The 23488-nt window shown below is 33.6% G+C and overlaps 1 protein-coding gene across 1 annotated transcript in view; it reads left to right on the top strand.

Annotated features, from left to right (window-relative positions):
* LOC117100875 overlaps nucleotides 1-22961 on the top strand; it is a 31693-nt gene extending 8732 nt beyond the window's left edge. The window contains exons 2-9 of the mRNA XM_033240708.1: nucleotides 12438-12528; nucleotides 13672-13785; nucleotides 15199-15300; nucleotides 15580-15661; nucleotides 21185-21356; nucleotides 21671-21741; nucleotides 21839-21954; nucleotides 22845-22961. Of these exons, the coding sequence (XP_033096599.1) occupies nucleotides 12438-12528; nucleotides 13672-13785; nucleotides 15199-15300; nucleotides 15580-15661; nucleotides 21185-21356; nucleotides 21671-21741; nucleotides 21839-21954; nucleotides 22845-22961 (865 nt within the window). The remainder of the gene's footprint in view (nucleotides 1-12437; nucleotides 12529-13671; nucleotides 13786-15198; nucleotides 15301-15579; nucleotides 15662-21184; nucleotides 21357-21670; nucleotides 21742-21838; nucleotides 21955-22844) is intronic.
* Nucleotides 22962-23488: the final 527 nt, after the last annotated feature.

The raw sequence follows: 23488 nt of genomic DNA, 5'->3' as shown, positions 1-23488 counted from the left end.
GAGGTCCTCCCCCTGGAAAATTTTGATTTCTAGATGGCGGGAAATTACCTTTCTCGACTTTTGAGCTAGATGTCTAATGACAATGTTCTTCAAAATCAAGGTTCCCCACCCCACCCCTCTTGAAAGTAATCAGATAAACTTTCTCATCCTTATTACAGTAAATTGACCGGTTATGTGTGTATACATACATATAAATAAATTAGTACAGTAGTTGCATACGTATTCTTTTTTCATTTTCAATGAATCGATAAGGTCCAAAGAAAAGGGGGGGGGGGGGTCGGAACCGCACCGGCCGCACCGGCTTTGGGCGGACCACTTTTTCTCAATCCTATCACCGGGTCTCCCTCCATACCACCAAAATCCTTTTTGGGACCAGGGTTTTTAGTGGTCTTTAGCAGCTTTGGTCTCTAATTTGAATCAATATAATTAAAGACCGGCTTCAAAAGTAGCCTCTAATATCTCTATTTAGAGGGGAATTAAGAAATGATATAGTAAATGTAAAATGTTTGAATGGGTGTATGGCCTACAGTTACTGTAAGATGTTATTATTAAAAAATATGCTGGAATTCTTGGAATTCCTGCCAGTTTCTAGGAGACCACATTGCGAGACTCTACGGGAGACATGGAACTCATTAGTACTAAATGTGGTCTTCAGATTTCTCTATTTAGATGTAAATTAAAAAAATAATACATTAAATGTTTTAAAATGGTTGTACAGTAACTGCATGCTTAACATGCATGTAACTTATTTATTCTTAATTAAACATTTCTTAGTAGCCAGACATCAACTTGTCTTTCCATTAAAATATTACTGACATTGCCACTAACATTTATGATCATTCAATAGAAAAAACGCTATACACAAAACAGTGCATTGGCTAATATATTTACGTGTAAGTAATATAGGCCTATAACACAATTTATTGTATTGCCGTGTACATTTCAACTTAATTTCAATATTTAAGATTGATTTTGAAATTGTTTAGAGGTGTAATATAAAATAACTATTATAACATTTTGGCAAAGTTAGAATGGCCAAGCCGGCCCAGATTAGGCCTACTTCCAATATAAAAAAATTGTAACCCTTAAATTAAAAGTGAAGACATTAATTTTTCTAAAATTATGCATGTGCTATTTCCCGGCTGAGGAGCCATTTTTTCAACCACGGTGAAAAAAAAATGTGTTGCACCCTACCACCCACCCATGCCCACTCTTATTAAAATGGCCGGACACACTTGCAAAATGCTTCCGACGGCTATGATACATACATAAACAAAATTGAGTAGTTGCATACGAATTTTTTTCCCATGAATCCATAAATCCCAAAAAGAAAGGGGGGCTCGGGCCCCTTCGGGGGTCCTCCCCCGGGAAAATGTTGATTCCTAGAAGGCGGGAAATGAGCTTTTCCGACTTCTGAAGTGTCTTTTAATTGCTTTTAATTTCTTCAAAATTCAAGATTTCCCCCTGTTGAAAATGATTCAATGAATCCCCCACAAGAAGGGGGTCCGGGTTCCCCCGGGAAAATTTCGATTTCTAGAATGCGGGAAATAAGCTTTCCTGTTCTCGGAAATGTCTTTTAAATGACTTTTTAAGTTCTTCAAAATTCAAGGTTTTCCACTCTTGAAGACGGTCAGGTAAATTTTTCTCATTTTTTATTTTATGTGTGTATACATATATAAATAAATGAGTAGTTACATGCGTATTCTTTTTTTCCACGAATCGATAAATCCCAAAAAGAAATGGTGGTCTGGGGTTCTCCCCCGGGAAAATTTTTATTCCTAGATGAATGAGCTCACGGGTCCTGAAAAGGTAGGTCTAGAATTCTTTTTTCCCCTTTTTTTTGTTTCCCAAGGGAAGGGTCAGGACCCATCACCCCCCTCCCCCAGACAAGCCGATGTGAATTGCGAGAAAATGTATCTCGGTCTGGGACTGGATAAACATTCTCTTTCCCATCCTTCTCCTCCTTCCTTCTTTCTTTTCTTGCATTTCTTTCCGATCATACAAAAATTTCCAGACATAATATATTTGTTGCCAAAATGTGGAGGGGCCGGGCCCATCTAGATGTGTAAACGCCGGCCATGTTACATAGTACACTCATCAGATAATACGTCATCGTCGACCAGGGTGAGCCAGGATTTGCCCGACGGGGGGATAGGGCCAGGTCTCCCACGGGGGAGGGCCGATGCCTCCGACTAGGGGTCAGATTTCCCCGACGAAAACAAAATGGGCGTGGTCGAGCTTCGATTGAAAGGTTTTGAAAGTTATCCACGGGGTGAAGCCCCGAAATTTTGACAATTTAGGGGTTTCAAAGCTTATAATCAATTTTAGAATCTAAATCAATAATGTAGAAAATACATTTTTTTTTCTCTCCCCGACGAATTGGGCTTTTTCTTAACGACGGGGCCAGCTCTCTCCATTGTGCAACAGTATAATGCTTCTTATCAAAGCACATCAAAGGGCTTAAGGGCTTCCGAAATATAAACCTTATTATTCTCAAAACAACAGACCCTGAAAATAAACATTCCAAACAAAAGTTGAGTGTTTCCTGGACATTGCACAGGTATGTTTTTGACGTATTTACCCCAGGAATCACAAGGCCGTCTATTTAAAAATCAGCAAACGTACTGCTGTGAATGTCAGTGAAGGAACGTAGTTTTGACACCATTGTGCTCATTATAATGCCTCTTATTAAATCACAAAAAAGGACTTAACGTGGTAAAAATTGTGCAATATAAAGCTTATTACTATTTATTTTAGGTAATAGAAACCTGCGGGATAAACATCTTAAAACAATCGATCATAAGTCAAACAATCGAAACAAATTGAGTGCTTCCTCGACATTGCACAGGTATGCTATTGACGCGTATTTACCGGCCAGTACCTGGAACCACAATGTCGTCTATTTAACAATTAGCAAACGTCAATCAATAGTTTGGGGTTGCAATCGATCCAACAAAGGAATAAAAATGTATCAATTTCCTTAAATTCCAAAAAAGAGGAGGATTTGTGGTTTTATTTAAACTTTACATGGCGATCGAAAAATCTCGCTATCCACGTAATAAATTAGGCATGTACGCGCCCGCCTCACTTCGCGGTAATATCCACCTATACTACTACTACTAGGCCTATAGACAGGCCTAAATTTCGGTACTTCTTCGGCCTAACACCATTAGGTAGTAAATCGGCCTATAATACTATAAATATAATTAATGGTAATAAAAAAGGAAGGATTTTCAAGCAGCAATTATTTATAAAAAGATACAATGTTGCACTTTGCTGTTAAATTATGTAACTAAATTTCCAGAAAGCTACATGAAGTATCAATCAAAGGTAGCTTAAATTATAATTAAAAATAAAAATTGAATCGTCCAACAAAAGCGAAACCTTGTCCAAGGAGGCCTGTGCTATGCAAACATGCCCAATTGTTCTTTAAATCAATTAATTGTGCAACTAAGAAGATTTTAAAGATGAAAAATTAAATATAATTGTATTATATTGATTGTTTTATTACACTAAATCAAAACGTTTAAATGTTTTACATTTTACAAATCAAAAATTCAATAGTGATAAATAATAATAATAATAATAATAATAATAATAATAATAATAATAATAATAATAATAAAATAATAATACAGTAATAATGATAATATTATAACTTACTAATAGTATAAACAGAAGTGTCGAGAGTGCTGCTATTTTACTTACATAGGCCCAGCTTCTTGATTATGAATGATAGACATATGTTGTAGAAAAATTTCTCTCAATGCAATCATTCTTCAACTTATTTTATTGATTAGATTACTAACAACTCGGCCTAGGCTTTTTGTATCGGTTTGAAGATTTCATAACTTTAAAGTTTATAATATCCAAGTCATAGGTCTAGATACAATTAGAAAACTTTCATGTTATTTATATTATTATCATTCATTTACAGGCGAAATTAACATATTATCGCCGACGATTCACAAACCTACTCTGTCTGCACAACCTAACCTTTCTCTTCTCCTCTGCAGTGTTGACTCAAAGAAGTGAGGGCCCGGAATAGAGAGACGGAGAAGTCTCTCTAGGGTAGATATGAGTAGACAGGCTGCTAGCAACTAGATATAGGCCTAGATGATAAACTTTCAAAACAAAAAGATAATCGTAATGAAATAAAGAATCGTTCTCACTTTATCTTCTCAAACTAATACAGCGCGTTGATTAGGCCCAATAAAAAAAAAATAGTTTATCACCCCCGCGCGAATGTCTTCTATGGTAATGGGGAAAAAAAATTGTGAAAAAAAATGGGGGTTTTTTTGAAATTTTTTTTTTAATTTTTAAAATTTTATTTATTGATTTTTTTCATTTATTTTATTAAATAGTTAGTATAGTTAGTAGATATTGTTTGCATTATCTAAATTATGTTCTACTTTGAACATCAATGCACCAGCAAACAAACCAAGGGTGATATTTGGCTTTTACAAAATAAAAAATTTAAAAAAAGCCTGCCTCCCTCATCACTTTTCATGCTATAGGGTGATAAACTAATAATATTTTTTTTATAGGGCCTTAATTAACTCCAAAGTTAAGTAAATATGATTATATATGATATTTACAATGATATATTAAAATCCCATAATTGAATTGTCCTCATGAAGAGAATAATGAAAGAAAGTTTATGCAGCATCAGTGTTTTATAAAGTGTTATAAAGCTATACGCGCGCACACTGTTTGGTGACAACATGGCGCCCATGCGCCAAGTTGGCCAAACTCTCTTTATCTACGGATCTGGGCGGAGCTATCGCGGTGCATGTTGAATACTAATGTTAAAGTTAAGGTTCACGCCGTGCGTCGAAAACTCCTTATTTTCAGGATTTTACGTGCTCAACGTACGTTAGTTATGGGTTAACGCGCATGCGTATTTCAATTCGTTTACAAAAGGGGTGGAGCTATCGCGCTGCATATTGGGTACATAACGTTAAAGTTAAGGTTAACGTCGTGCATCGAAAATTCCCTATTTTTCAGGATTTTACGTCCTCGACGTACGTTAGTTATAGATTTGCGCATGCGTATTTCAGTTTGTTTACAAAAAGTCCGATCACGCTGCACATTGGGTAGGCCTACATAACGTTAAAGTTAAGGTTAACGTCGTGCGGTGAAAACTTTTAGAGTTAACAAAATCCACAAAAACATCCTGTTTAATTATGTTTCCGTGTAAGTTTAGGTGACGCGGTATGTAGGTCTATGTATATATAATAGGAAACCAATATTGTTTTTGTGTTTTATATAAAATTATAATAATTGATTTATCACAAATATTTTATATTGGCCTACTGTACTTTCAAAATTGCTAAAATACATAATTCAATGTGCTGCCATTAGAAGTGTTTAATTAAATTGAATAAATATACTTGGAAAATAATTTTAGGTAACAGAATAAAAAAGAATCACTGAGCAGGAAGATCATTTTTTTAAAACAAGACATGAACCACTTCGTATCTTTTGAATAACTTCAAGGTTATTTTCTTCATTCAATAAAGATAGTCCGTACCATGGTGCTATGCTCTAGAAAATTACTTTTGAACACATATTTCTAAAGCAATTGTAATGTCGACACGAACGCTATCGTTTGATTAGTTTGTTTGACTATTTTGTACACGATTTGATTGACGTTGTGTGAATATACTTCATCAATACGTTTTAATTTCACATCGCTAAAAATAGTGCAGATGATCGTTATGTTGACGTCAAATTTTTTGAACATTCAATAACCACGACTAGTTTCTTAACATACACTCAACCTCAATCTGTATAAGTCCGCTTCACTGCCAGACGGTAAGAGGACTTTGTCCTTTTTCAAAAAGTCATGAAACAGTTTAGTATTATTTGAATTAATTCAAGGCTATTTCCTTCATTTATGTATACACATTAAAGTTTGTTCAACTATCTTGTACACGATTTTAAATGACTTCATAAATACTTTTTAGATTTACTTCACTACAAAGAACCGACCACTCTACTATTTTATAGCTATACTGTTTGTTTATTCTGAAATCACATACATAGCATACGAGTACTAATAAACGTATTATTATATCTGATAGTTTTCCTTTATCTATTTTGGGGCCTGAATTTTGTGTAGTGAATAATTGTTTGGAAGCGAAGTATGGCGGCTTGAAAGTTGGTGAATTTATATACGTTTCTTCATAAAATTACAAAATTTTAGGGTTTAGAGTTGAAATATTGAATCTAAACTTCAAAAATAGTAAGATAAAAGTTAATACTTTATATTTATGACATAATCACATTTTGCTAAAATTACATGTTATACTGTTTATTTAGCCCTTTTTCTCGAAACCTGGTGATGCGAGTTTACAGCCCTTTCGTGGTCTTGGGTCACATATCTTCATCCAGCTCCAGAAATTTTTAGAATTATATTCTGTCATTCAATCTTTGAGATTATCTACATGCGAACAGTACTTATTGAGCGCAATATTTCAGAGGTAGTGAGAATCAATATTGAGATGGGTGAGAGCGTTCTCTTTGTAATTCGAAAATACAGTTCTTTTGATATTAGGAGAGATTTTGCATCAAATGTTTCGTTTCGTTTAATAATAGGCCTATTTCAAGAGGAATTGTCCCACTCAGCAAGACTGATTTTCAGAGGAGTCCTCATCACAACAAACAAGTTATAAAAGAGACAAAGCATAGCAAACAGCAAAAACAGCACATTCATGTTAAAAAAAAAAAGGGAAAAAAGTCAATGCATTTTTTTTTTATAGTTTTTTAAAATATATTATTAAAATATATCATTATTAAATGTTAATTGTTTCCATTAAAAGCTATGTAAAAATATAACATTATGTAGATAACTTAGATAAACCATAGTAATAAGCGTCTGGATCTGATAGTTGGTGCATGGAGGAAGAAAATTCCTCCATGGTTGGTGAAAAAATCGATACATTATAATAATTTTTAAAGGTAATGAATGTTCACTAACCTTACGTACACAATCCTGGTAATTTACGAAACTTATTTATGTTTCACCATGACAGCAATCGATTGCTTGTACGTCGAATCTTTTTATTATCGTGAGAATTGTAGTCATCATATTGAATACTCAACCGTAGCGAACGTAGAACTTTTTTGATCAATTACAATAGTACCAAAATAACATGCTTCTCGATTTCTCGATTAGCACTTTGAACATAATTATATTGCACGCTACTTATTTGTATCAACCATAGAGAAAATTGCTATGACAACCGTAAACTACATCACACTTTCTTTTTTTGGTACATTTGTATTGTTTTTTCTTTTCTTACTTTTTTCCTTGTTTTTCTTCTCTGTTATTGTTAAGCACCTCGAGGTTGTGTCAACGTGAGGCGCTATATAAATCCAGAATTACTATTATTATTATTATTATTGATTTATTATTATTATTATTATTATTATTATTATTATTATTATCATTATTATTATTATATATATTTTTTTTTAATTTTTCAGGCATGCCCATCACAAGATCATTGTCTTCTCAGGATCATGCCTTCTTCCATAGTTTACGTTTAAAAAAAAAAATCCTTATTATTGTATTACATTGTTTTGTGTTCTATGGAAGTTAATAAATGTCTTGAAAGAAATAAAGATTATTATTATTATTATTATTATTATTATTATTATTATTATTATTATTATTATTATTATAAAAAAGCACTTCCGTCAGGGGAGAAAAAGCACAATTCGTCGGGGAGAAAAAAAGTTATATGTATTTTTTACATATTAGTAACCTCTAAAATGGATTAAATTTGAAACCCCTAAATAGTCATACTTTTTGGAGGCTTCGTCCCCAGGACCACTTTCGAAGCTCGACCACACCCACTTTGTGTTCGTCTGGGAAATCAGACCCCTCTTCGGGGAAGCGCCCCCCGGTTGGGGACCTCGGCCCCACATCGGGAAAATCCTTGCGCAACCCCTGCTTCATTATTACGGCTATAAGCAACATCTAGATTCAAACCCCCAAAATTACATTCTTTCGTCCATCTAGGCTTTCGGGGCGTTAGGGTCTCATCTAGGCTAGGCTAGGCCTACCCTAGCCTAGCTAGCCTAAATAAAGCACGATTTATTGCCATTGGGGTGAGTGACTTGAGACCTATACATTCAACAGCTGATTGGCTTAATTGATTTCTGGGCCCTTTGTTAAATATTAGAATGAGGTCTAGATGTAAGGGGCGTACACTCCTCCCCCTATTTCTTTTGCAAATAACATTCACCCACAGTGTTTAACGGGCCGGCGGAACCGGCCCCTCCCCCTCCCCCCCCCCACTTTTTGGCAAAAAAATATATAATGTCTGGAGATTTTTGTATGATTGGAAATAAATGCAAGAAATGAAAGAGGGGAGGAGGTGAAAGATGGGAAAGAGAATGTTTATCCATTCCCCAACCGAGTTAAATTTTCTCGCGATTCACATTGGCGGATCTGGGGGAGGGGGTAATGGGTCCTGACCCCTCCCTTGGCCAACAAAGACAGCCCTTGGCCAACAAAAAAAAGAGGTGAAGGATGGGAAAGAGAATGTTTATCCAGTCCCCAACCGAGTTAAATTTTCTCGCGATTCACATTGGCGGATCTGGGGGAGGGGGTAATGGGTCCTGACCCCTCCCTTGGCCAACAAAAAAAAAAAGAAAAAAAATTCTAGATTTAACTTTTCAGAACCCGTGAGCTGTTTATCTTACAATAAGAAAATTAGAATCTTGAAGAACGTCATTAAAACACACTTCCAGTGTCGGGAAAGCTTATTTCCTGCCATCTAGGAATCAAAATTCTCCCAGGGGATAATCCCCGGGACCACCCTTTCTTTTTGGGATTTATCGATTCATGGAAAAAAGAAAAGGCGTGCAACTACTCATTTATTTATGTATGTATACACACATAAAATAAGACATGAGAAAAATTTACCTGACCGTTTTCAATAGGGAAAAGCCTTAAATTTTGAAGAACTTAAAAATTCACTTTAAAAGACATTTCAGAAGTCAGGAAAGCTCATTTCCCGCATTCTAGAAATCGAAATATTTCCGGGGTAACCCGGACACCCCATTTCTTCGGAATTCATTGATTCAAAATTGAATTTTGAAGAAATAAGAAGTAATTAAATAACACTTATTTCCCGCCTTCTAAGAATCAAAATTTTCCAGGGGGAGAACCCCGGACCCCCCTTTTTTTGGAATTTATTGATTCATGGAAAAAATCGTATGCAATTACTCAATTTGTTTATGTATGTAAACACACACAAAATAAGACATGAGAAAAATTTACCTGACCGTTTTCAAGAGGGAAAAACCTTGAATTTTCACAGCTGTGAGTAGATGAGTTATTATTTTAATGACACATTTTATAGTTGCATATTGCGGCTACCCTGAATATTAAAATGTCTTTTAAAAGACATGCACCTATTTTTTTTTTTATTTGTTACTGAAAACTACTACGCTAGATAGTCAAAATTGACTTAATGCAAACTCATATTCCTCAAATGTGCTGGGCTTCAACGGGGCTTCGCCCCCTTTCACCCCCACCAGGGGCTCTGCCCCTGGACCTCGCCGGGGGCCCTAGGCGTCCCCCTGGCCCCCAGCCTAAGGCTGCTCGCTTCGCTGGCAGACTGCGCCCCCCCCCCACCTTTTCTGACAGGCTGGATTCGCTTCTGGTCGTCTTATATTATATCATAATCATATCATATATTATATATCATTTCATATATATAATGACTATTTTATACACAGATTTGGTCTCTCTCATTTACCTAAACGTGTATTCTAATTATTAAATATATGTTGCCATGATAGTTTTTAATTACATTGAATAAATATACTTAAAACTTACTTACATGTAGAAGCATGTATGATCAAGCCTCATAAAAAAAAAAAACAATTACCTCGTAAATCAACATAAAAGTAATATGTTAATAGTATTTTCTTTGAAGGTTTGCTAGTAATTTTACTAAATGCTTACGGTAATACACCAAGAAGATATCTAGGTAGTGTTAACATTATTGTAAAAATTCTGGCGTTTACGAAATTTCCCAACCAATCATATTTTTCATTGTGTTCCAACATGAATGCTATTATTGCACTTATTTTTAATCGATCGTGGGAAGTAATTGCTATCATATAATGTACAGACGTACAAGTACATTTATTCGTCACTACTGCGCATGCAGCAGACGTAATGAGCAAAAAAAAAATGATGATTTCAGTTCAACACACTACGTAAGTACAACGATGTTATTCTTGCTTTCCTATGTAAACATTTCACGGCTTTTTATATATTATATATTATATTATAATATATCATATCCTATCATATATATCACATCATATATCATAACATATATCAAAACATATAATTATAATCTATCATATCATATCCTATCATATCCTATCATAAACGTATGATATATCATCATATCATATATCATATCATAATCATATCACATCATATCATAATTTATCATATTATATCATATATTATACATAATATCATATATCATATCATATCATCATATCATATCATACATCATATCACATAGGTCTATCATATTATATCATATATTTCATCGACTTCATATATTAACGAAACACATTGATCAGAATTAAACACAGGACAGACCTTGGCGGAACAGAGAGTCCTGTATTATTTGTAGGACAATCAAAATGTATTTTTATAAGCAGTGTTCCTTTTAAATATCAAAAAATCTGTATCTCCTTAACCGTTCTCCAGTTTTACGTCAAACAACTTTTTTCTGTCTTATAAACATTTTATACATTTCTACATTTCTACAACATATCAAAAATTGTTTTTCCTCCCGACCCTGATTTTAAGTTCGCCAAGTGGTAGCAGCGGTGGGGAAATCAAGTGATAATTTAAACCTTGCTTCTTTTCACACACCAACCATAAAATAGGACAAACATTAACCTTCTTCCAGACAGAGAACGATTGGAAACCATCTCTAACGCCACAGAGAAGCACTCGTTTTTACAAATGCTTAAATTTTACTGTCAAAATTAAATGGAGAGGGCTGGGAGATAGTGAGGAAGATCAGGGCACAGAATAGAAATAATTGTAAAAAATAATAACTTTTTAATTTTCAAAATAGTTAATGGTCCACCATGGTTCAATGCACATTGCTGTACGGTGTTAATTTTATTAGGTGATGGAAATGTTTAGAATTATCTGTCATCCAATCTTCGAGATTATCTACTTTTTGAGCGCAATATTTCAAAGGTATAGTGAGATTTTTCGAAATCAGTATTGCGCTAGCTGGGTGTGAGCGTTCTTTTGGTAATTAGAAAGTACTATTCTTTGGATGTTAGGAGAGATTTTGCGTCGAACAACCATGATAGTGGTAGCGTCTGGGTTTAATAGTTGATGTGTGTCTTTTATAGCAGTAGAGCCTCATCAAGAGAATTGCACAATTCCAAAGTGTTCAAATTTCCAACAAAACAAATTTCTTTTTAGATATACTTGGTGTACCACAATCATTTGACACAATATTTAACTGTCAAATGATTTTGTTTTTATTATGTAATGATATGTACAGGTAATGATAAGCATGCTCACCAAACTTACAGACACAATCCTGGTAATTTACGAAACTTATTTATGGTAATTGTGTTTCATCATGACAGCAATAAATGGCGTGTAGCCTATTGTACGACTATTCGATGTATTATCGTGAGAATTGCAGTCGTCAAATAGAATACTTATCAACCGTAGCGACTTATGTAGACCTTTTTAATTAATCACAACCGTAGCGACTTATGTAGACCTTTTTAATTAATCACAAATAGTAACAAAATATGCTTCTCGATTTCTCAATATACTGTAGCAAAATATTAGCACTTCAAACAGATGGACTCTATTCCTTACTCGAGTACTATATACAGTGCACACAGTAGAATCAATACTTACAGAGCACTGTAACTTTTAGTATAATATTGTATTCAAATAACGGTAGAAAGAGTGCTCTAATAAAGGACTCGGGCTATCGACGAAATTGTTTGGAAAAGTGCGCCCTACGGGAAAGGAATACCAAGTTATCGAGTGTCATACCACTAACTGCTAGCTAGGTTAAACGCAAAATTACTGTGAAAAACATAAACAATTTACGTAAGGTAGCCGACTGACCTACATACCTTCACATGGTCCGGCTATGGTGCGATGGTAAGAACTTTTTATATCTATGACTGCTACCTAATATCAGCATTACTACTGCCATTGCCATTGCATCCTTTGTTCTTGCCTCAGTGAGGTCGAGTTGTTTTCATTTATTTTTTTACTTCATTCTTTTCGTTATGATTTACTTCATTTTGTTTACTTTATAATTTTGAAATCATTTAATATTATTAAAATTCCTGTTCTGTCTTACAGACAGAGTAAGTGTAGTTTATATTTATTATTGTAGTGGTGACTTAAACAACTCTATACGTAATATGAGATGGGATGACGTACGACGCACTATCAGAAGCAGGCCACAACTCGTCAATGACAAATATGTATGTACTAACTACTGAAAGGTTTTTCTTAACGAAATATATTTAAATGATAATCACAACATATTTCTAGAGAAATACACCTTACTGGTTTTTATGCTTTTGCTTATCCTCGGATATAATAGCTGCTACCTATAAGCTATGACGTAGCTTGAACATTGACTACTAATTTTGAGATTTCAAGTTGTATGAAAGGAAGAGACAAGTGGTCATTATGTAATGCCCAGCTACTCTCGTCTTTCCCTAATGATATTGTACGGGCCTCTGTATTCCTATAAATAAATAAATAAATAAATATATATATATATATATATTCCTGTGCACGCATTACATTTATACACTTGCGTCGGTATGTTTGTATTCAGAAATTGAAAACTTAGATTTTGAAATTGCATGTCTTTAATAATTTTACCTCAAGGGTATCTTTTCCCACACACACACACATATATATGTATGTATACCAATCCCTACATTAACGTACATACTGTACATAAATGCCAAAAGTGTATATAAACAACATAATTGGACAGTGGAATTCACCAATGAAATGTTGTTATTACCTAACTTAACTTTTCATTTGAGAGGAATTGACCAATGTAATTTTGCTACATGTTAATCACTATGTACTGTATGCACCATAGTATTAATTAGGTAATAACTAGGGGCGGATCCAGAATTTTCTAAATGGGGGAAGGGGCACAACAGATTCAGAATAGTGAGTAGCACTGATATGCAATGAATTTTTAAAATTGTAATTGCAAACCGAGGAGAGGGGCACGTGTCTGATAACAACATTTTATTGGTGAGTATAATTGTGGCATTTACTTCAACAGCCATGCCTTGCCTAGTGTACGTAGCCTATTTGGCTTACTAGGACTGTAATTCTTTGATTATGCTCAACATGTGTATTCTAACACAACCCAACGCCTTTTTTTTATAATTTTGAAATCATTTTATATTAGTGCAAAAAATAACTCCTAGCTAAATGCAAAGAAAAGTTTCTTCACATTTTCCAACAATCCTTAAAATATCATAATACATTAGTACTTATTGAAATTATTAGTCAATGTCTATTATGTAACATTATGATTTATTGTCTGTGTAGTCGGCATATCACAGCAATTTGCATTCGGTTTGTTTTCGTAGCTTGGCGTGGCGTCATTACATACGTTAGTACTGGCCAAAGCACCACAAAATCTCATATTAGAAATTTTGGAATTTGCAAAAGAAGAAGTTATTAATGACGTAAATTTGGAGAAGGTAAGTAAAATTAAGCGTTATAAGTTTAACGGTTATAATTTCAATAAATGTCCTTAAGAAGATTGTTAAGTTAAACTAAAAAATTATTAAAAAACGCTCGCATATCTCTAATTAATACAAGCCTGTTTTTAAGGGTCTGTCATGTTTTCAAAATATTTAATAATTGCTCTCCACCCTATCTCTCCGTAATTTTCACCGTATTACACATAAGTATAGTACGAGGGGAAGCGACCTTAATTTTTAGGGTGCCGACACTCTCATCAGTTGCTCAAAACACCTTCTGTTATAAAGCAATCAAGGATTGGAATTCGTTACCTAAAGAGATAAAAGTTGCCCCTCACTTAGTTTTTCTTTTTTGTTTCTAATTTGGCTTAAAATTTCTTTCCTCAATGGAAATAATACCTTTACAGGACTTTTTTGGGGCTACCCTTGCATCTCCTTGAATTAATTCCATCAATTCCTTCCATCAATCTAACTTGGGCTATAGTATTGGCCTTTTGTTTATTTTTTAGGTAACTTTTACTAATGAATGTTATGTTTTTACATTGTGAATCGTTTTAATTATTGTATTTTTTATGAGATGCAAATAAATCAAATCAAATCAAATCAAAATCCTGTGCACGCATTACATTTATACACTTGCGTCGGTATGTTTGTATTCAGAAATTGAAAACTTAGATTTTGAAATTGCATGTCTTTAATAATTTTACCTCAAGGGTATCTTTTCTTTACTTTATGTAAAGTGATTCCATATTACATATGTTACCGTCATAGGCTTTCAGTTAACTTTAAAATGACAAGATATGCTAGGTTATTGGTAATTATGAAGCAGACCAGTACGACACGCAGAACAGAAATTAAAATAAGATTAAAAATCTTATAAAATACTTTAAAACGTAAAAATTAATTTCTGTAATATACGAAAATTGGAATTCTATTTATTCTGTATGGAAACAGCAATGTTTATATGCCAGTACCGAAATATAGCTATTTAATAGCAACTGTATCTCAAGCACAATGTGAATGATTATTAAGTTTATCTGTATCTGTATTGTGTGTCATCTTTTTTAATACTCCTGTGATGTATATTACTAAAAGTATATATAAAAACCACAGGAATCTTGCTAATCTTGTGAATTTCAGAAACAGAGGATTGAAGTTGCCTATATATTTATAAAAATATGTTATTGGAACAACTTAATACTGATTGTAATCAATGAAATCGACAACATTAAAATTAGTTTTCAATTAGGCCTATTAATATTAATTCAATAAACATTATAAAAACATAATAGTAATAATTTTAAATAAAAATGATTATAATATAATAAAGATAAACATACTGTATTACTCATTGTTTTATGTTTTGTTTGAATAGTTATCTCTTTTATATATCTTGTTTACTTCATGTAGGCTGGTAGAAGTATTTTACATTACTTGGCTTTCTATGGGTACGTAGACGCACTGCGTCACGTATTGGAAAACTCACAAAAACGTGTCAATTGGCAAACCGAGGTACGGTATAAGTTTTATCACAATTAATGCTATATTACATTACATTGGCAAGTAGGAGTTTGAAACCAATCAGACTTACCTAGCTTACAACAAATATGTGGTAACAAACAATTTACTACAACAGCGACAACGTCGACGACAACGACAACAAGATAAAGAAATAGGCCTGTTACAATTTCAAATAAATTAGAAATCTTATGATAGTATTTAGCGTACATTTCATGAGGTGGCGAGGAAAGAGGGGTTAAAGAAGCGATTTGGGATAGTAGAGAACCCTAGTCCAACGTGTATGTGCAGAATAAGTGTGATGAGTATGACAGTACAAAGAAACAGAAAGAAGAGATCTTACAAATCTTGTACAGTAAGAATTCAGATTCTAGTTTGATATTTCTGTGAATCAAACGGTTGGAATAGATTGGAATGGATTGGATTAGATATATATTGTTTTAATATAAAACAAAACATAGAATCAGCTAAGTTATCAAACAACATACTAGTGAATCTAATTAGCGAGTTGAATATAATCGGTGAGTCTAGCTGAAAGGAAGGCAAGGGAGCAGCAGCACTACAGCCTTTAATCGGCACTAGTTCAAGGTGCTCCTCGCCCAGGTAACGGTTGGTTGAACCAAGTCTGATAATGACTTAAAATAGAGGTCTAGTGTAGCTTAAATTTTTGCTTTTGTGCACTTTACAGAACCCCGACGCTATGGTTCAGAGTAGAATGATGTGAATATGTAGCTACTCATTGCCTCTTTTCAGCTGCTAGGTATTCACTGAACAGGCCTATACGCAATTAACACAGTGGTGCATGAGGCTGCGAAGGTGGAGGGGGGGGGGGGCGGTGCACGCACCTCCAAAAATTACTGGCCCGCCCCCAAGTCGCCTAAAATATCACCTTATTTTATTAGCGCCCCTCAACTGATCATCGAGCCAATTCCCCTGTTCCCGCTCCACCTCCCTCTCCATCAGCACACCGATTTCAAGATTGCAGACACACCATTGAATTCACAACAATAAAGTTGCGAGTTATGGGGACAAACTTTACCTAAGAATAAACCATTTAAGCGTTAAAAATATACAGAAAATGTAACACAATAATAATAATAATAATAATAATAATAATATTATTATTATTATTATTATTATTATTATTATTATTATTATTATTATTATTATTATTATTATTATTATTATTATTATTATAAAATGTAACACTATAATAATAATAATAATAATAATAATAATATTATTATTATTATTATTATTATTATAATGATGATGATGATGATGATGATGATAATAATAATAATAATAACTAGATTTACTGAGGACGATAATATACAGATTTCTCTTATTATAAAGTACAAGTTATGTTTTATAAAGAAGTATAGTATAGTAAATTAGGTTCCTAACACAGGAAACTCTCATATGGTAACTAAAACAATGCTAGTCCAGAGTATTACTGGTGTTACTGCACTGTAATGCATAGACTTATTTTAGATGAGTTTATTAATTTTTGATATATCTGATCTGCGACGTTTTGCTTTGAAGGATCCATCTATCGACACCAAAATGTAATCACTTCATTTTTCGAACTGCCAATTCCTTACATGTTCTGACTTAACATACGAGCAGGTTTTAGTCTGTATAGTATTAGGTGTTAAAATGGAAATATTATTGAAATAGAAATATGTGGATTTGATTTTTATCGTCATATGTTAATATGTAAAGATGCATTAAAAGTATTCCCAGTAAGCTCGGAAAAAAAGTGAAGTTAGTACATATAGAACGCTGTACACATTTACTGTAATTGAACTAATTCATCATATACCTATTGTTTCAGTGGGTAATACGGTAAACCTTTTTTTTAATGGTCCTTATATCCACATCATACGTCGGACCGTGACCAAAATTTAAACACTTCTTTATTAAAATATGACAAACTATTATGGAAAGCTTCATTTTTAACCATTGATCCAATCAAGAGATATAGGTCTGGGTCCAAATGGCCCTCACATGCACCCCCGTATTTGTATCGTCACCAGCACTTCACAATTCCTTCATTGTAACTTGGTTAAACCCTTCACGAAGGTTTCAATCATGTAATTTATTTTTTTTTAAATCTGGTCTGGGGCGTTTTCCTTTGAGCGGTACTCATATGCACACCCTACGCCGGTTGGTCACCAACATTTAATCACCTCATCCTTGGGTATTACCAAACAATCCCTTTAACTGGCCTTTTTGTACACAAGAAACACACATGACCTTAAAAATTTAAATGATCCTCAAGTTCACCCCCTAATTTGGATCGCGACCAGCGCTTGATAATTTATTCCTTGTAACTTCTTTAAACTTCCAGAAAAGTTTCATTTATGTCAGTTGATTAGTTTTGAGATATCTTGTCTAGGACAAATTCCTTTAAATAGTTCTCACATCCACACCCTAATCCGGACAATCACCAAAATGTAATCACCTCATCCTTGGGTCATACCTAACAATCCTTTTAACTGGAATTTACATATATGCAGCCGTTTTTGAGATATTTTGTACACAAGAAAAAAACTGAAACAGCAAAAGCGTTACACACACACACACACACACACACACACCTACACAAACACACGAAACGAAAACCTGTCTCTCCTGGCGGAGATAATAATAATAATAATAATAATAATAATAATAATAATAATGATAATAATAATTAGACTTACTATGTCTGATTCAACAACAGAACATAGGCCTTTTCTCCACTGCTTTAATGAGAAATGAAGTTGAAATTGCAACAAAAAGAAAAGTCGTTAAAAGGTATACAAGCAATATAATTTTAATAAAGTGGGAAAAAAAATATTTAAAAAAATAAAGAAAACCAAGTTTGAATTTGAGCTATGGCTGCAATGGTAATAGCGAGGTACATCGTAACTCATAACCATTGCGCGCTATATGGGTCGACCTTGCATAGGAAAGTGCATTTTCAGTTCATAACGATTCAATGACTGAAAGCAAAAATTGTTCATGCATACCACAGTAGTTTTGAGTTTAACCTAGCTGTTACTGGCTTAAGCGCTTTAGAAAACGCGAAATGCGTTTAAATGATTTAATCAACTGTCAACAAAAGATCTTTAAATTGTCCCCATATTCACACCCTACTTCGGATCGTTACCAAAATTGGATCATTTTTCAATTTCAACATGAAAAACTATTTTGCAAAGTGTAATTTTTGTCTATAACTGGGACGTAAGCAATTTAAATGACCCTCAAATCTACAATCTAACCTCGATCGTCCCCTTCACATAATATCTTCATTGCAACTTCGGTTAAACTTTTCGAAAGTTTTATATAGATCAGTTGACCCGTTTTTGAAATATGTGGTCTAGGTCATTTTCCTTAAATGTTCCTCATATTCACACCCTACGCCGGATCATCACAACAACTAACAACTCAGTCATTTCTTTACTGGACCTTTACAAACTATTATAGAAAGTTACATTTACACCAATTGAAAACTTTTTATAGATATTTACGTCTGGGATCTCAAAAATTTGAATGACCCTCGAATGTACACCCTTGACTGATTCGTCGCCAACACATAATACTATCTTCCTTTTAACTTGGTTAAACTCTTTCCAAATGTTTTATTCAGATTAGTTGATCCGTTTTCGAAATATTGGGAGGGGCACATGTTTTATATATGGCCTATGCTTCGGCAAAGCACGAAAAAGTTCTAAGCATGGGAAGTGACCAAAGTGACGGCCAGGAAAAAACAGTGCACAAAGATAGGGAAAATATATGCAAGGAAAAAGAAAAACAAATCTGAAAAAAACAATGGCTTTTTCTAGTACTGCTGGGAAAAGCCAATAATAATAATAATAATAATAATAATAATAATAATAATAATAATAATAATAATAATAATAATAATAATAATAATAATATGACAATGATAATAATAATAATAATAATAATAATAATAATGATAATAATAATAATGATAATAATAATAATAATAATAATAATAATAATAATAATAATAATAATAATAATAATAAAAGGTAAAATAAAAAAAAATCGAGGATATCAAAAAATATCTGGGATACGAAACATACCAGTTTAAAGAACTGTAACCTCATACATCACCGAATTCCCCCACCTTATGAAGTGAATATAATTTATATTTCAGCTTAATTGAGGGCCAGCCCTTCCGTCGGGAAGAAAACCACAATTCGTCAGGGAGAAAAAAAATGTATATGTATTTTCTACATATTAGTAAACTCTAATTCCATTAAATAAGCTTTTTAAACCCAAGAGTTATATTCTTGGGTTTTCTAGGGCTTCGCCCTGGAACGCTTTCGAGAGATTTTGACCGACGCCCGACACTTTTCCGTCGGAGGAATCGCCCCCACACCGTCGAGAACATCGGCTTCTCCGTCGGGCAAATCCGGGCGCCACCCCTGCAAAATAGCAACATTAAACATACGTACTTTCACATTTTATAGGGACCGCCACAGGGCAACTTTCAAATTTCTCAAACACATTCGTTAACCAACACAGTCGATTTTTTTTAAGCACCGTCGGTTTTCGATTTTTCTGAGTTCCAGTAAAACTTTGCTTTAGCTGCAACTGAAAAATGTTGTCTCATCTCATTTAGTATTTCTCATCTCATTTAGTATTTTCTAAATATTTTTTTCATGAACAAGAGCGACCGCTCATCAGCTAACTTATTAATGCGACGTGTACAATTCGGTAGTGGCAAATGGCAGTAAAATCGGGCGACGCTGGACGCCTGTAAAGTTTAAGACCCATATTTTGTTTTGTAGATGTAAGGGAACCCTGGGGTCTAACTTAAGAAAAGGGCGATGAATGTTTGTTGGAAATCACCTCCAGTTTATGGGTAAAAAATGTCCTGCACGTCCGGAAAAAACTTGACGCTTTTAAAGTCGGAAACCCCTGTTTTGTTTTGTAGGTGTAGGGGGAACCCTGGAGACAAACTTTAAAAAAGTGTGATGCATGTTTGTTGGAAATCTCCTTTAGTTTATGTACACAAAATTTCATGCACGTCCGTCCGAAACTGATGACGCTGGACGCTTTTAAAGTTTTGGTAACAAGAACAAGAACATGAACAGCACTGAGTATCTGGGTCAGCGCTTTGCGCGTGGACCAAAAATGATATGAAACTTCAAATCCTGTACCTGAACTCAACGTTATTTGTAAACGTTTATGAAGCAGGCTTTGTAACACAAAACATAATCTTACTACTGAATTTCTGACATTACTTAAGGTAAATAACTAAGCGAGATAACAGGCAACATTAAACCTATCTTCGTTAAGTGGTCATATTGTTCTTTTATTAACGAGACTAATCGCGACGTTCACATATAGAGGGAAGGCGAGCGAAGCGAGCGCATCCTCTAGTAATAATAATAATGATGATGATAATGATGATGATTTTCTTTTATTTAACCTATAGAAACATGTTACTTTAAACCTGCAACGTTTCAGATGCACTGTTTCGGCTATCCTTTCTCAAGCATTGATTCTAATGTTGGTCAACACCGCTATATACGCGGTGTAGAACTCCCTCAATCGGTAGGTTAGTTTTCTTGGTCTTAGACCTGCGCCCCGCACAGATGTTCTGGGAATCAATAGGTTATCATAAAGGTGAGAAAGTTCATGTGATCCAGTGTCCCTGTTTAATTAATAATAATAATAATAATAATAATAATAATAATAATAATAATTATAATAATATGACAATAATAATAATAATAGTAATAATAATAATAAGTATAATAATAATAATAATAATAATTATTATTATTATTATTATTATTATTATTATAAAATTTGGATCAAAAATCAATATTAGAGATTTTTTCTGAATTAGGCGTCGCAGTTCCAAGAGAAGTATTAGCAAGAGGTAAAGAAGCTCGGGTGGCGTTTAACAAAGAGTTAGAAAAGAGTCAGATCATCCCAGTAAACAACTCGCAGATAATAGCAGTTCGTGAATTAAAAGGCATTGTAAAAACAATAAAGCTGGAATCAAACGTTATGAAAAAGTGAGTTTCTTTATGTTCGATGTTTTTTATAGTGTTGGTGTTTTAAGTATGCCTACTTGTCCCACTGTCGATAAGTTTTCAAGTTTTATTTCGTAATTTCAATTTCATTGATTTGCTTTCATACAATTGTTTTTTTTTTATGTATTTAATAGTTCACAGTGTTTAATGCAGAATGATTTGTTTAGCATCTTCATGTGCTTATGGATGAAAATGTCAATTGTCATGATTTAGAGAAAATATACCTACCTAATTATAATATTTTAGTTTCGATATTTTAATTATGTGTAATACCTAGCATGTATATATATTTATAGGTTGAATGAGAGAATTGAAAGAGTAAATGGCACCATTTCAACTGCTACTGCTACTGCGAAAGCAATTCACGGTATGACATTGAATATGTTTTTAATTGTTGTCGCATTTACTTTCTTCTCTTTAGTGGTTTATATAATAACTGTTTGAAAATTTGATATTTTTTATAGAGTATTTTCTTATGAAACAAAAATCCAAAAAGAAATCAAAAGGCAATGTAAGGAAAAAAAGGAAACTATCTCATCCTACATCAACTACGGCAAATGTACCTGTATCTTCAACTGAGGTAACTATATATACTGTCTCTTATACACATCTAGATGTGTATAAGAGACAGAAGTAATGGTAATACAAATTATTAAACTATCGTAGCCAAAACGAGGCCAAGTGGAGCATCCTACTGACATAATTTGAGACATACATTTATTAAACAAAATTTTCAGTAGCACCTGCTGCCTTCCTCAGCGTAGAAGTGTCTGAAGTAAAAGATGACAATCTGGCTATATTATTATAATTAAATGTGAAGAGTATACTTTAAGTACCATGTTGAGCAAATTACATGCCTCCGTGGTCGGAATCAATGATATAGGCCTAAATGATTAAAAGAGGACTATGATCGAATGGCTGTAATAGATAGGCCTATGTGTGGTGGGAAATATAACATATATATTTAACTATACAAAGTAAAAATAAATAAAAGATAAAACGATAAAAATCAGAGAATGTAGGCCTATGATATAAATATTTACGAACAATTAAATGGTCTAATACATGATCTGGCATTATTTGGCAAATGAATATGAAAATGTATCTAATTTAAAAATTGTTTGTTATATACATCCACTATTTAAAGCGTAGCATTGCAGCATAATTTCAGTCCCAGCCAATGGCATAATTTAATTTGCCACAGTAGTCACACTGTATTTATGTGAAGTATGCGATTTTCGGTGGTTTTTTGCTGTTTTGTTCGTTGTTAGCCTAAAAAAAATAGCGGAATGCGGTCCTCACATATAGAAACCCGAGTGTATGAGATATGAGCACATTCCTGCCAACGGTTTCAGAGGAGACAAGTGAAGTTACGATGAGGCGATTAGCAGAATTATTTTTTAGATAGTTTGAATTAAAACATTGATAATTTTATTAACATATTATTTTGATTTTTCTTTATATACACAGGATGCTGAAGTGTTGAAATTATCTGTAAAGGAACATAACACAGGTTGTTACTATTGGATTAATATTTCAAAAGTGGTATATCTTGTTTCAAACCTGCATTATTCTAGTCCTCTTTAGTTGAATAAAAACTTAAAACATTTATAATTCTGTTATACATTACTATTGGTAATATTTATTGTTCTTAATTTATTATTATTTGTAATTATTTTACTATATAACGATAATGAGTTGAGTTGAGTTCGTTAAGAGCAGGCGCTTCACAATGTCGTGACGCTCGAGTATATTGTTCTTTGTTTAGCTACGATAGGCCTATTAAATCTAAGTTTATACGTCTGCAACTAACTGGGAGCTTCTTGTATGTTTGTTATCAAATGTAATACTACTGTACCTACAACAACAACAGTTAGTACCACCACCACCAGTAGTAGGCCCTATATGTACTATCAATTAAGGCTAGAGCTTGAAAGAGGCTAACCTAAGCCTAATTACAGGTTTAGGTCCTACCTATGATAGGCCCTCCCTAGATATGCCCCTAGCTAAGCTAGGGTCCAGGGCCTGACACAACGCTCACGCTCACATGACATTGACTGAAATAAAAAAAAAATTGAAACAAATTTGAAACATAAAATTAAAAATGGGACAGT

Source organism: Anneissia japonica, unplaced genomic scaffold, assembly GCF_011630105.1.
Source record: "Anneissia japonica isolate Jap-2015-1 unplaced genomic scaffold, ASM1163010v1 scaffold1446_len297786_cov117, whole genome shotgun sequence".
Taxonomy (NCBI): domain Eukaryota; kingdom Metazoa; phylum Echinodermata; class Crinoidea; order Comatulida; family Comatulidae; genus Anneissia; species Anneissia japonica.
This window is presented reverse-complemented; position numbering and strand designations above follow the sequence as displayed.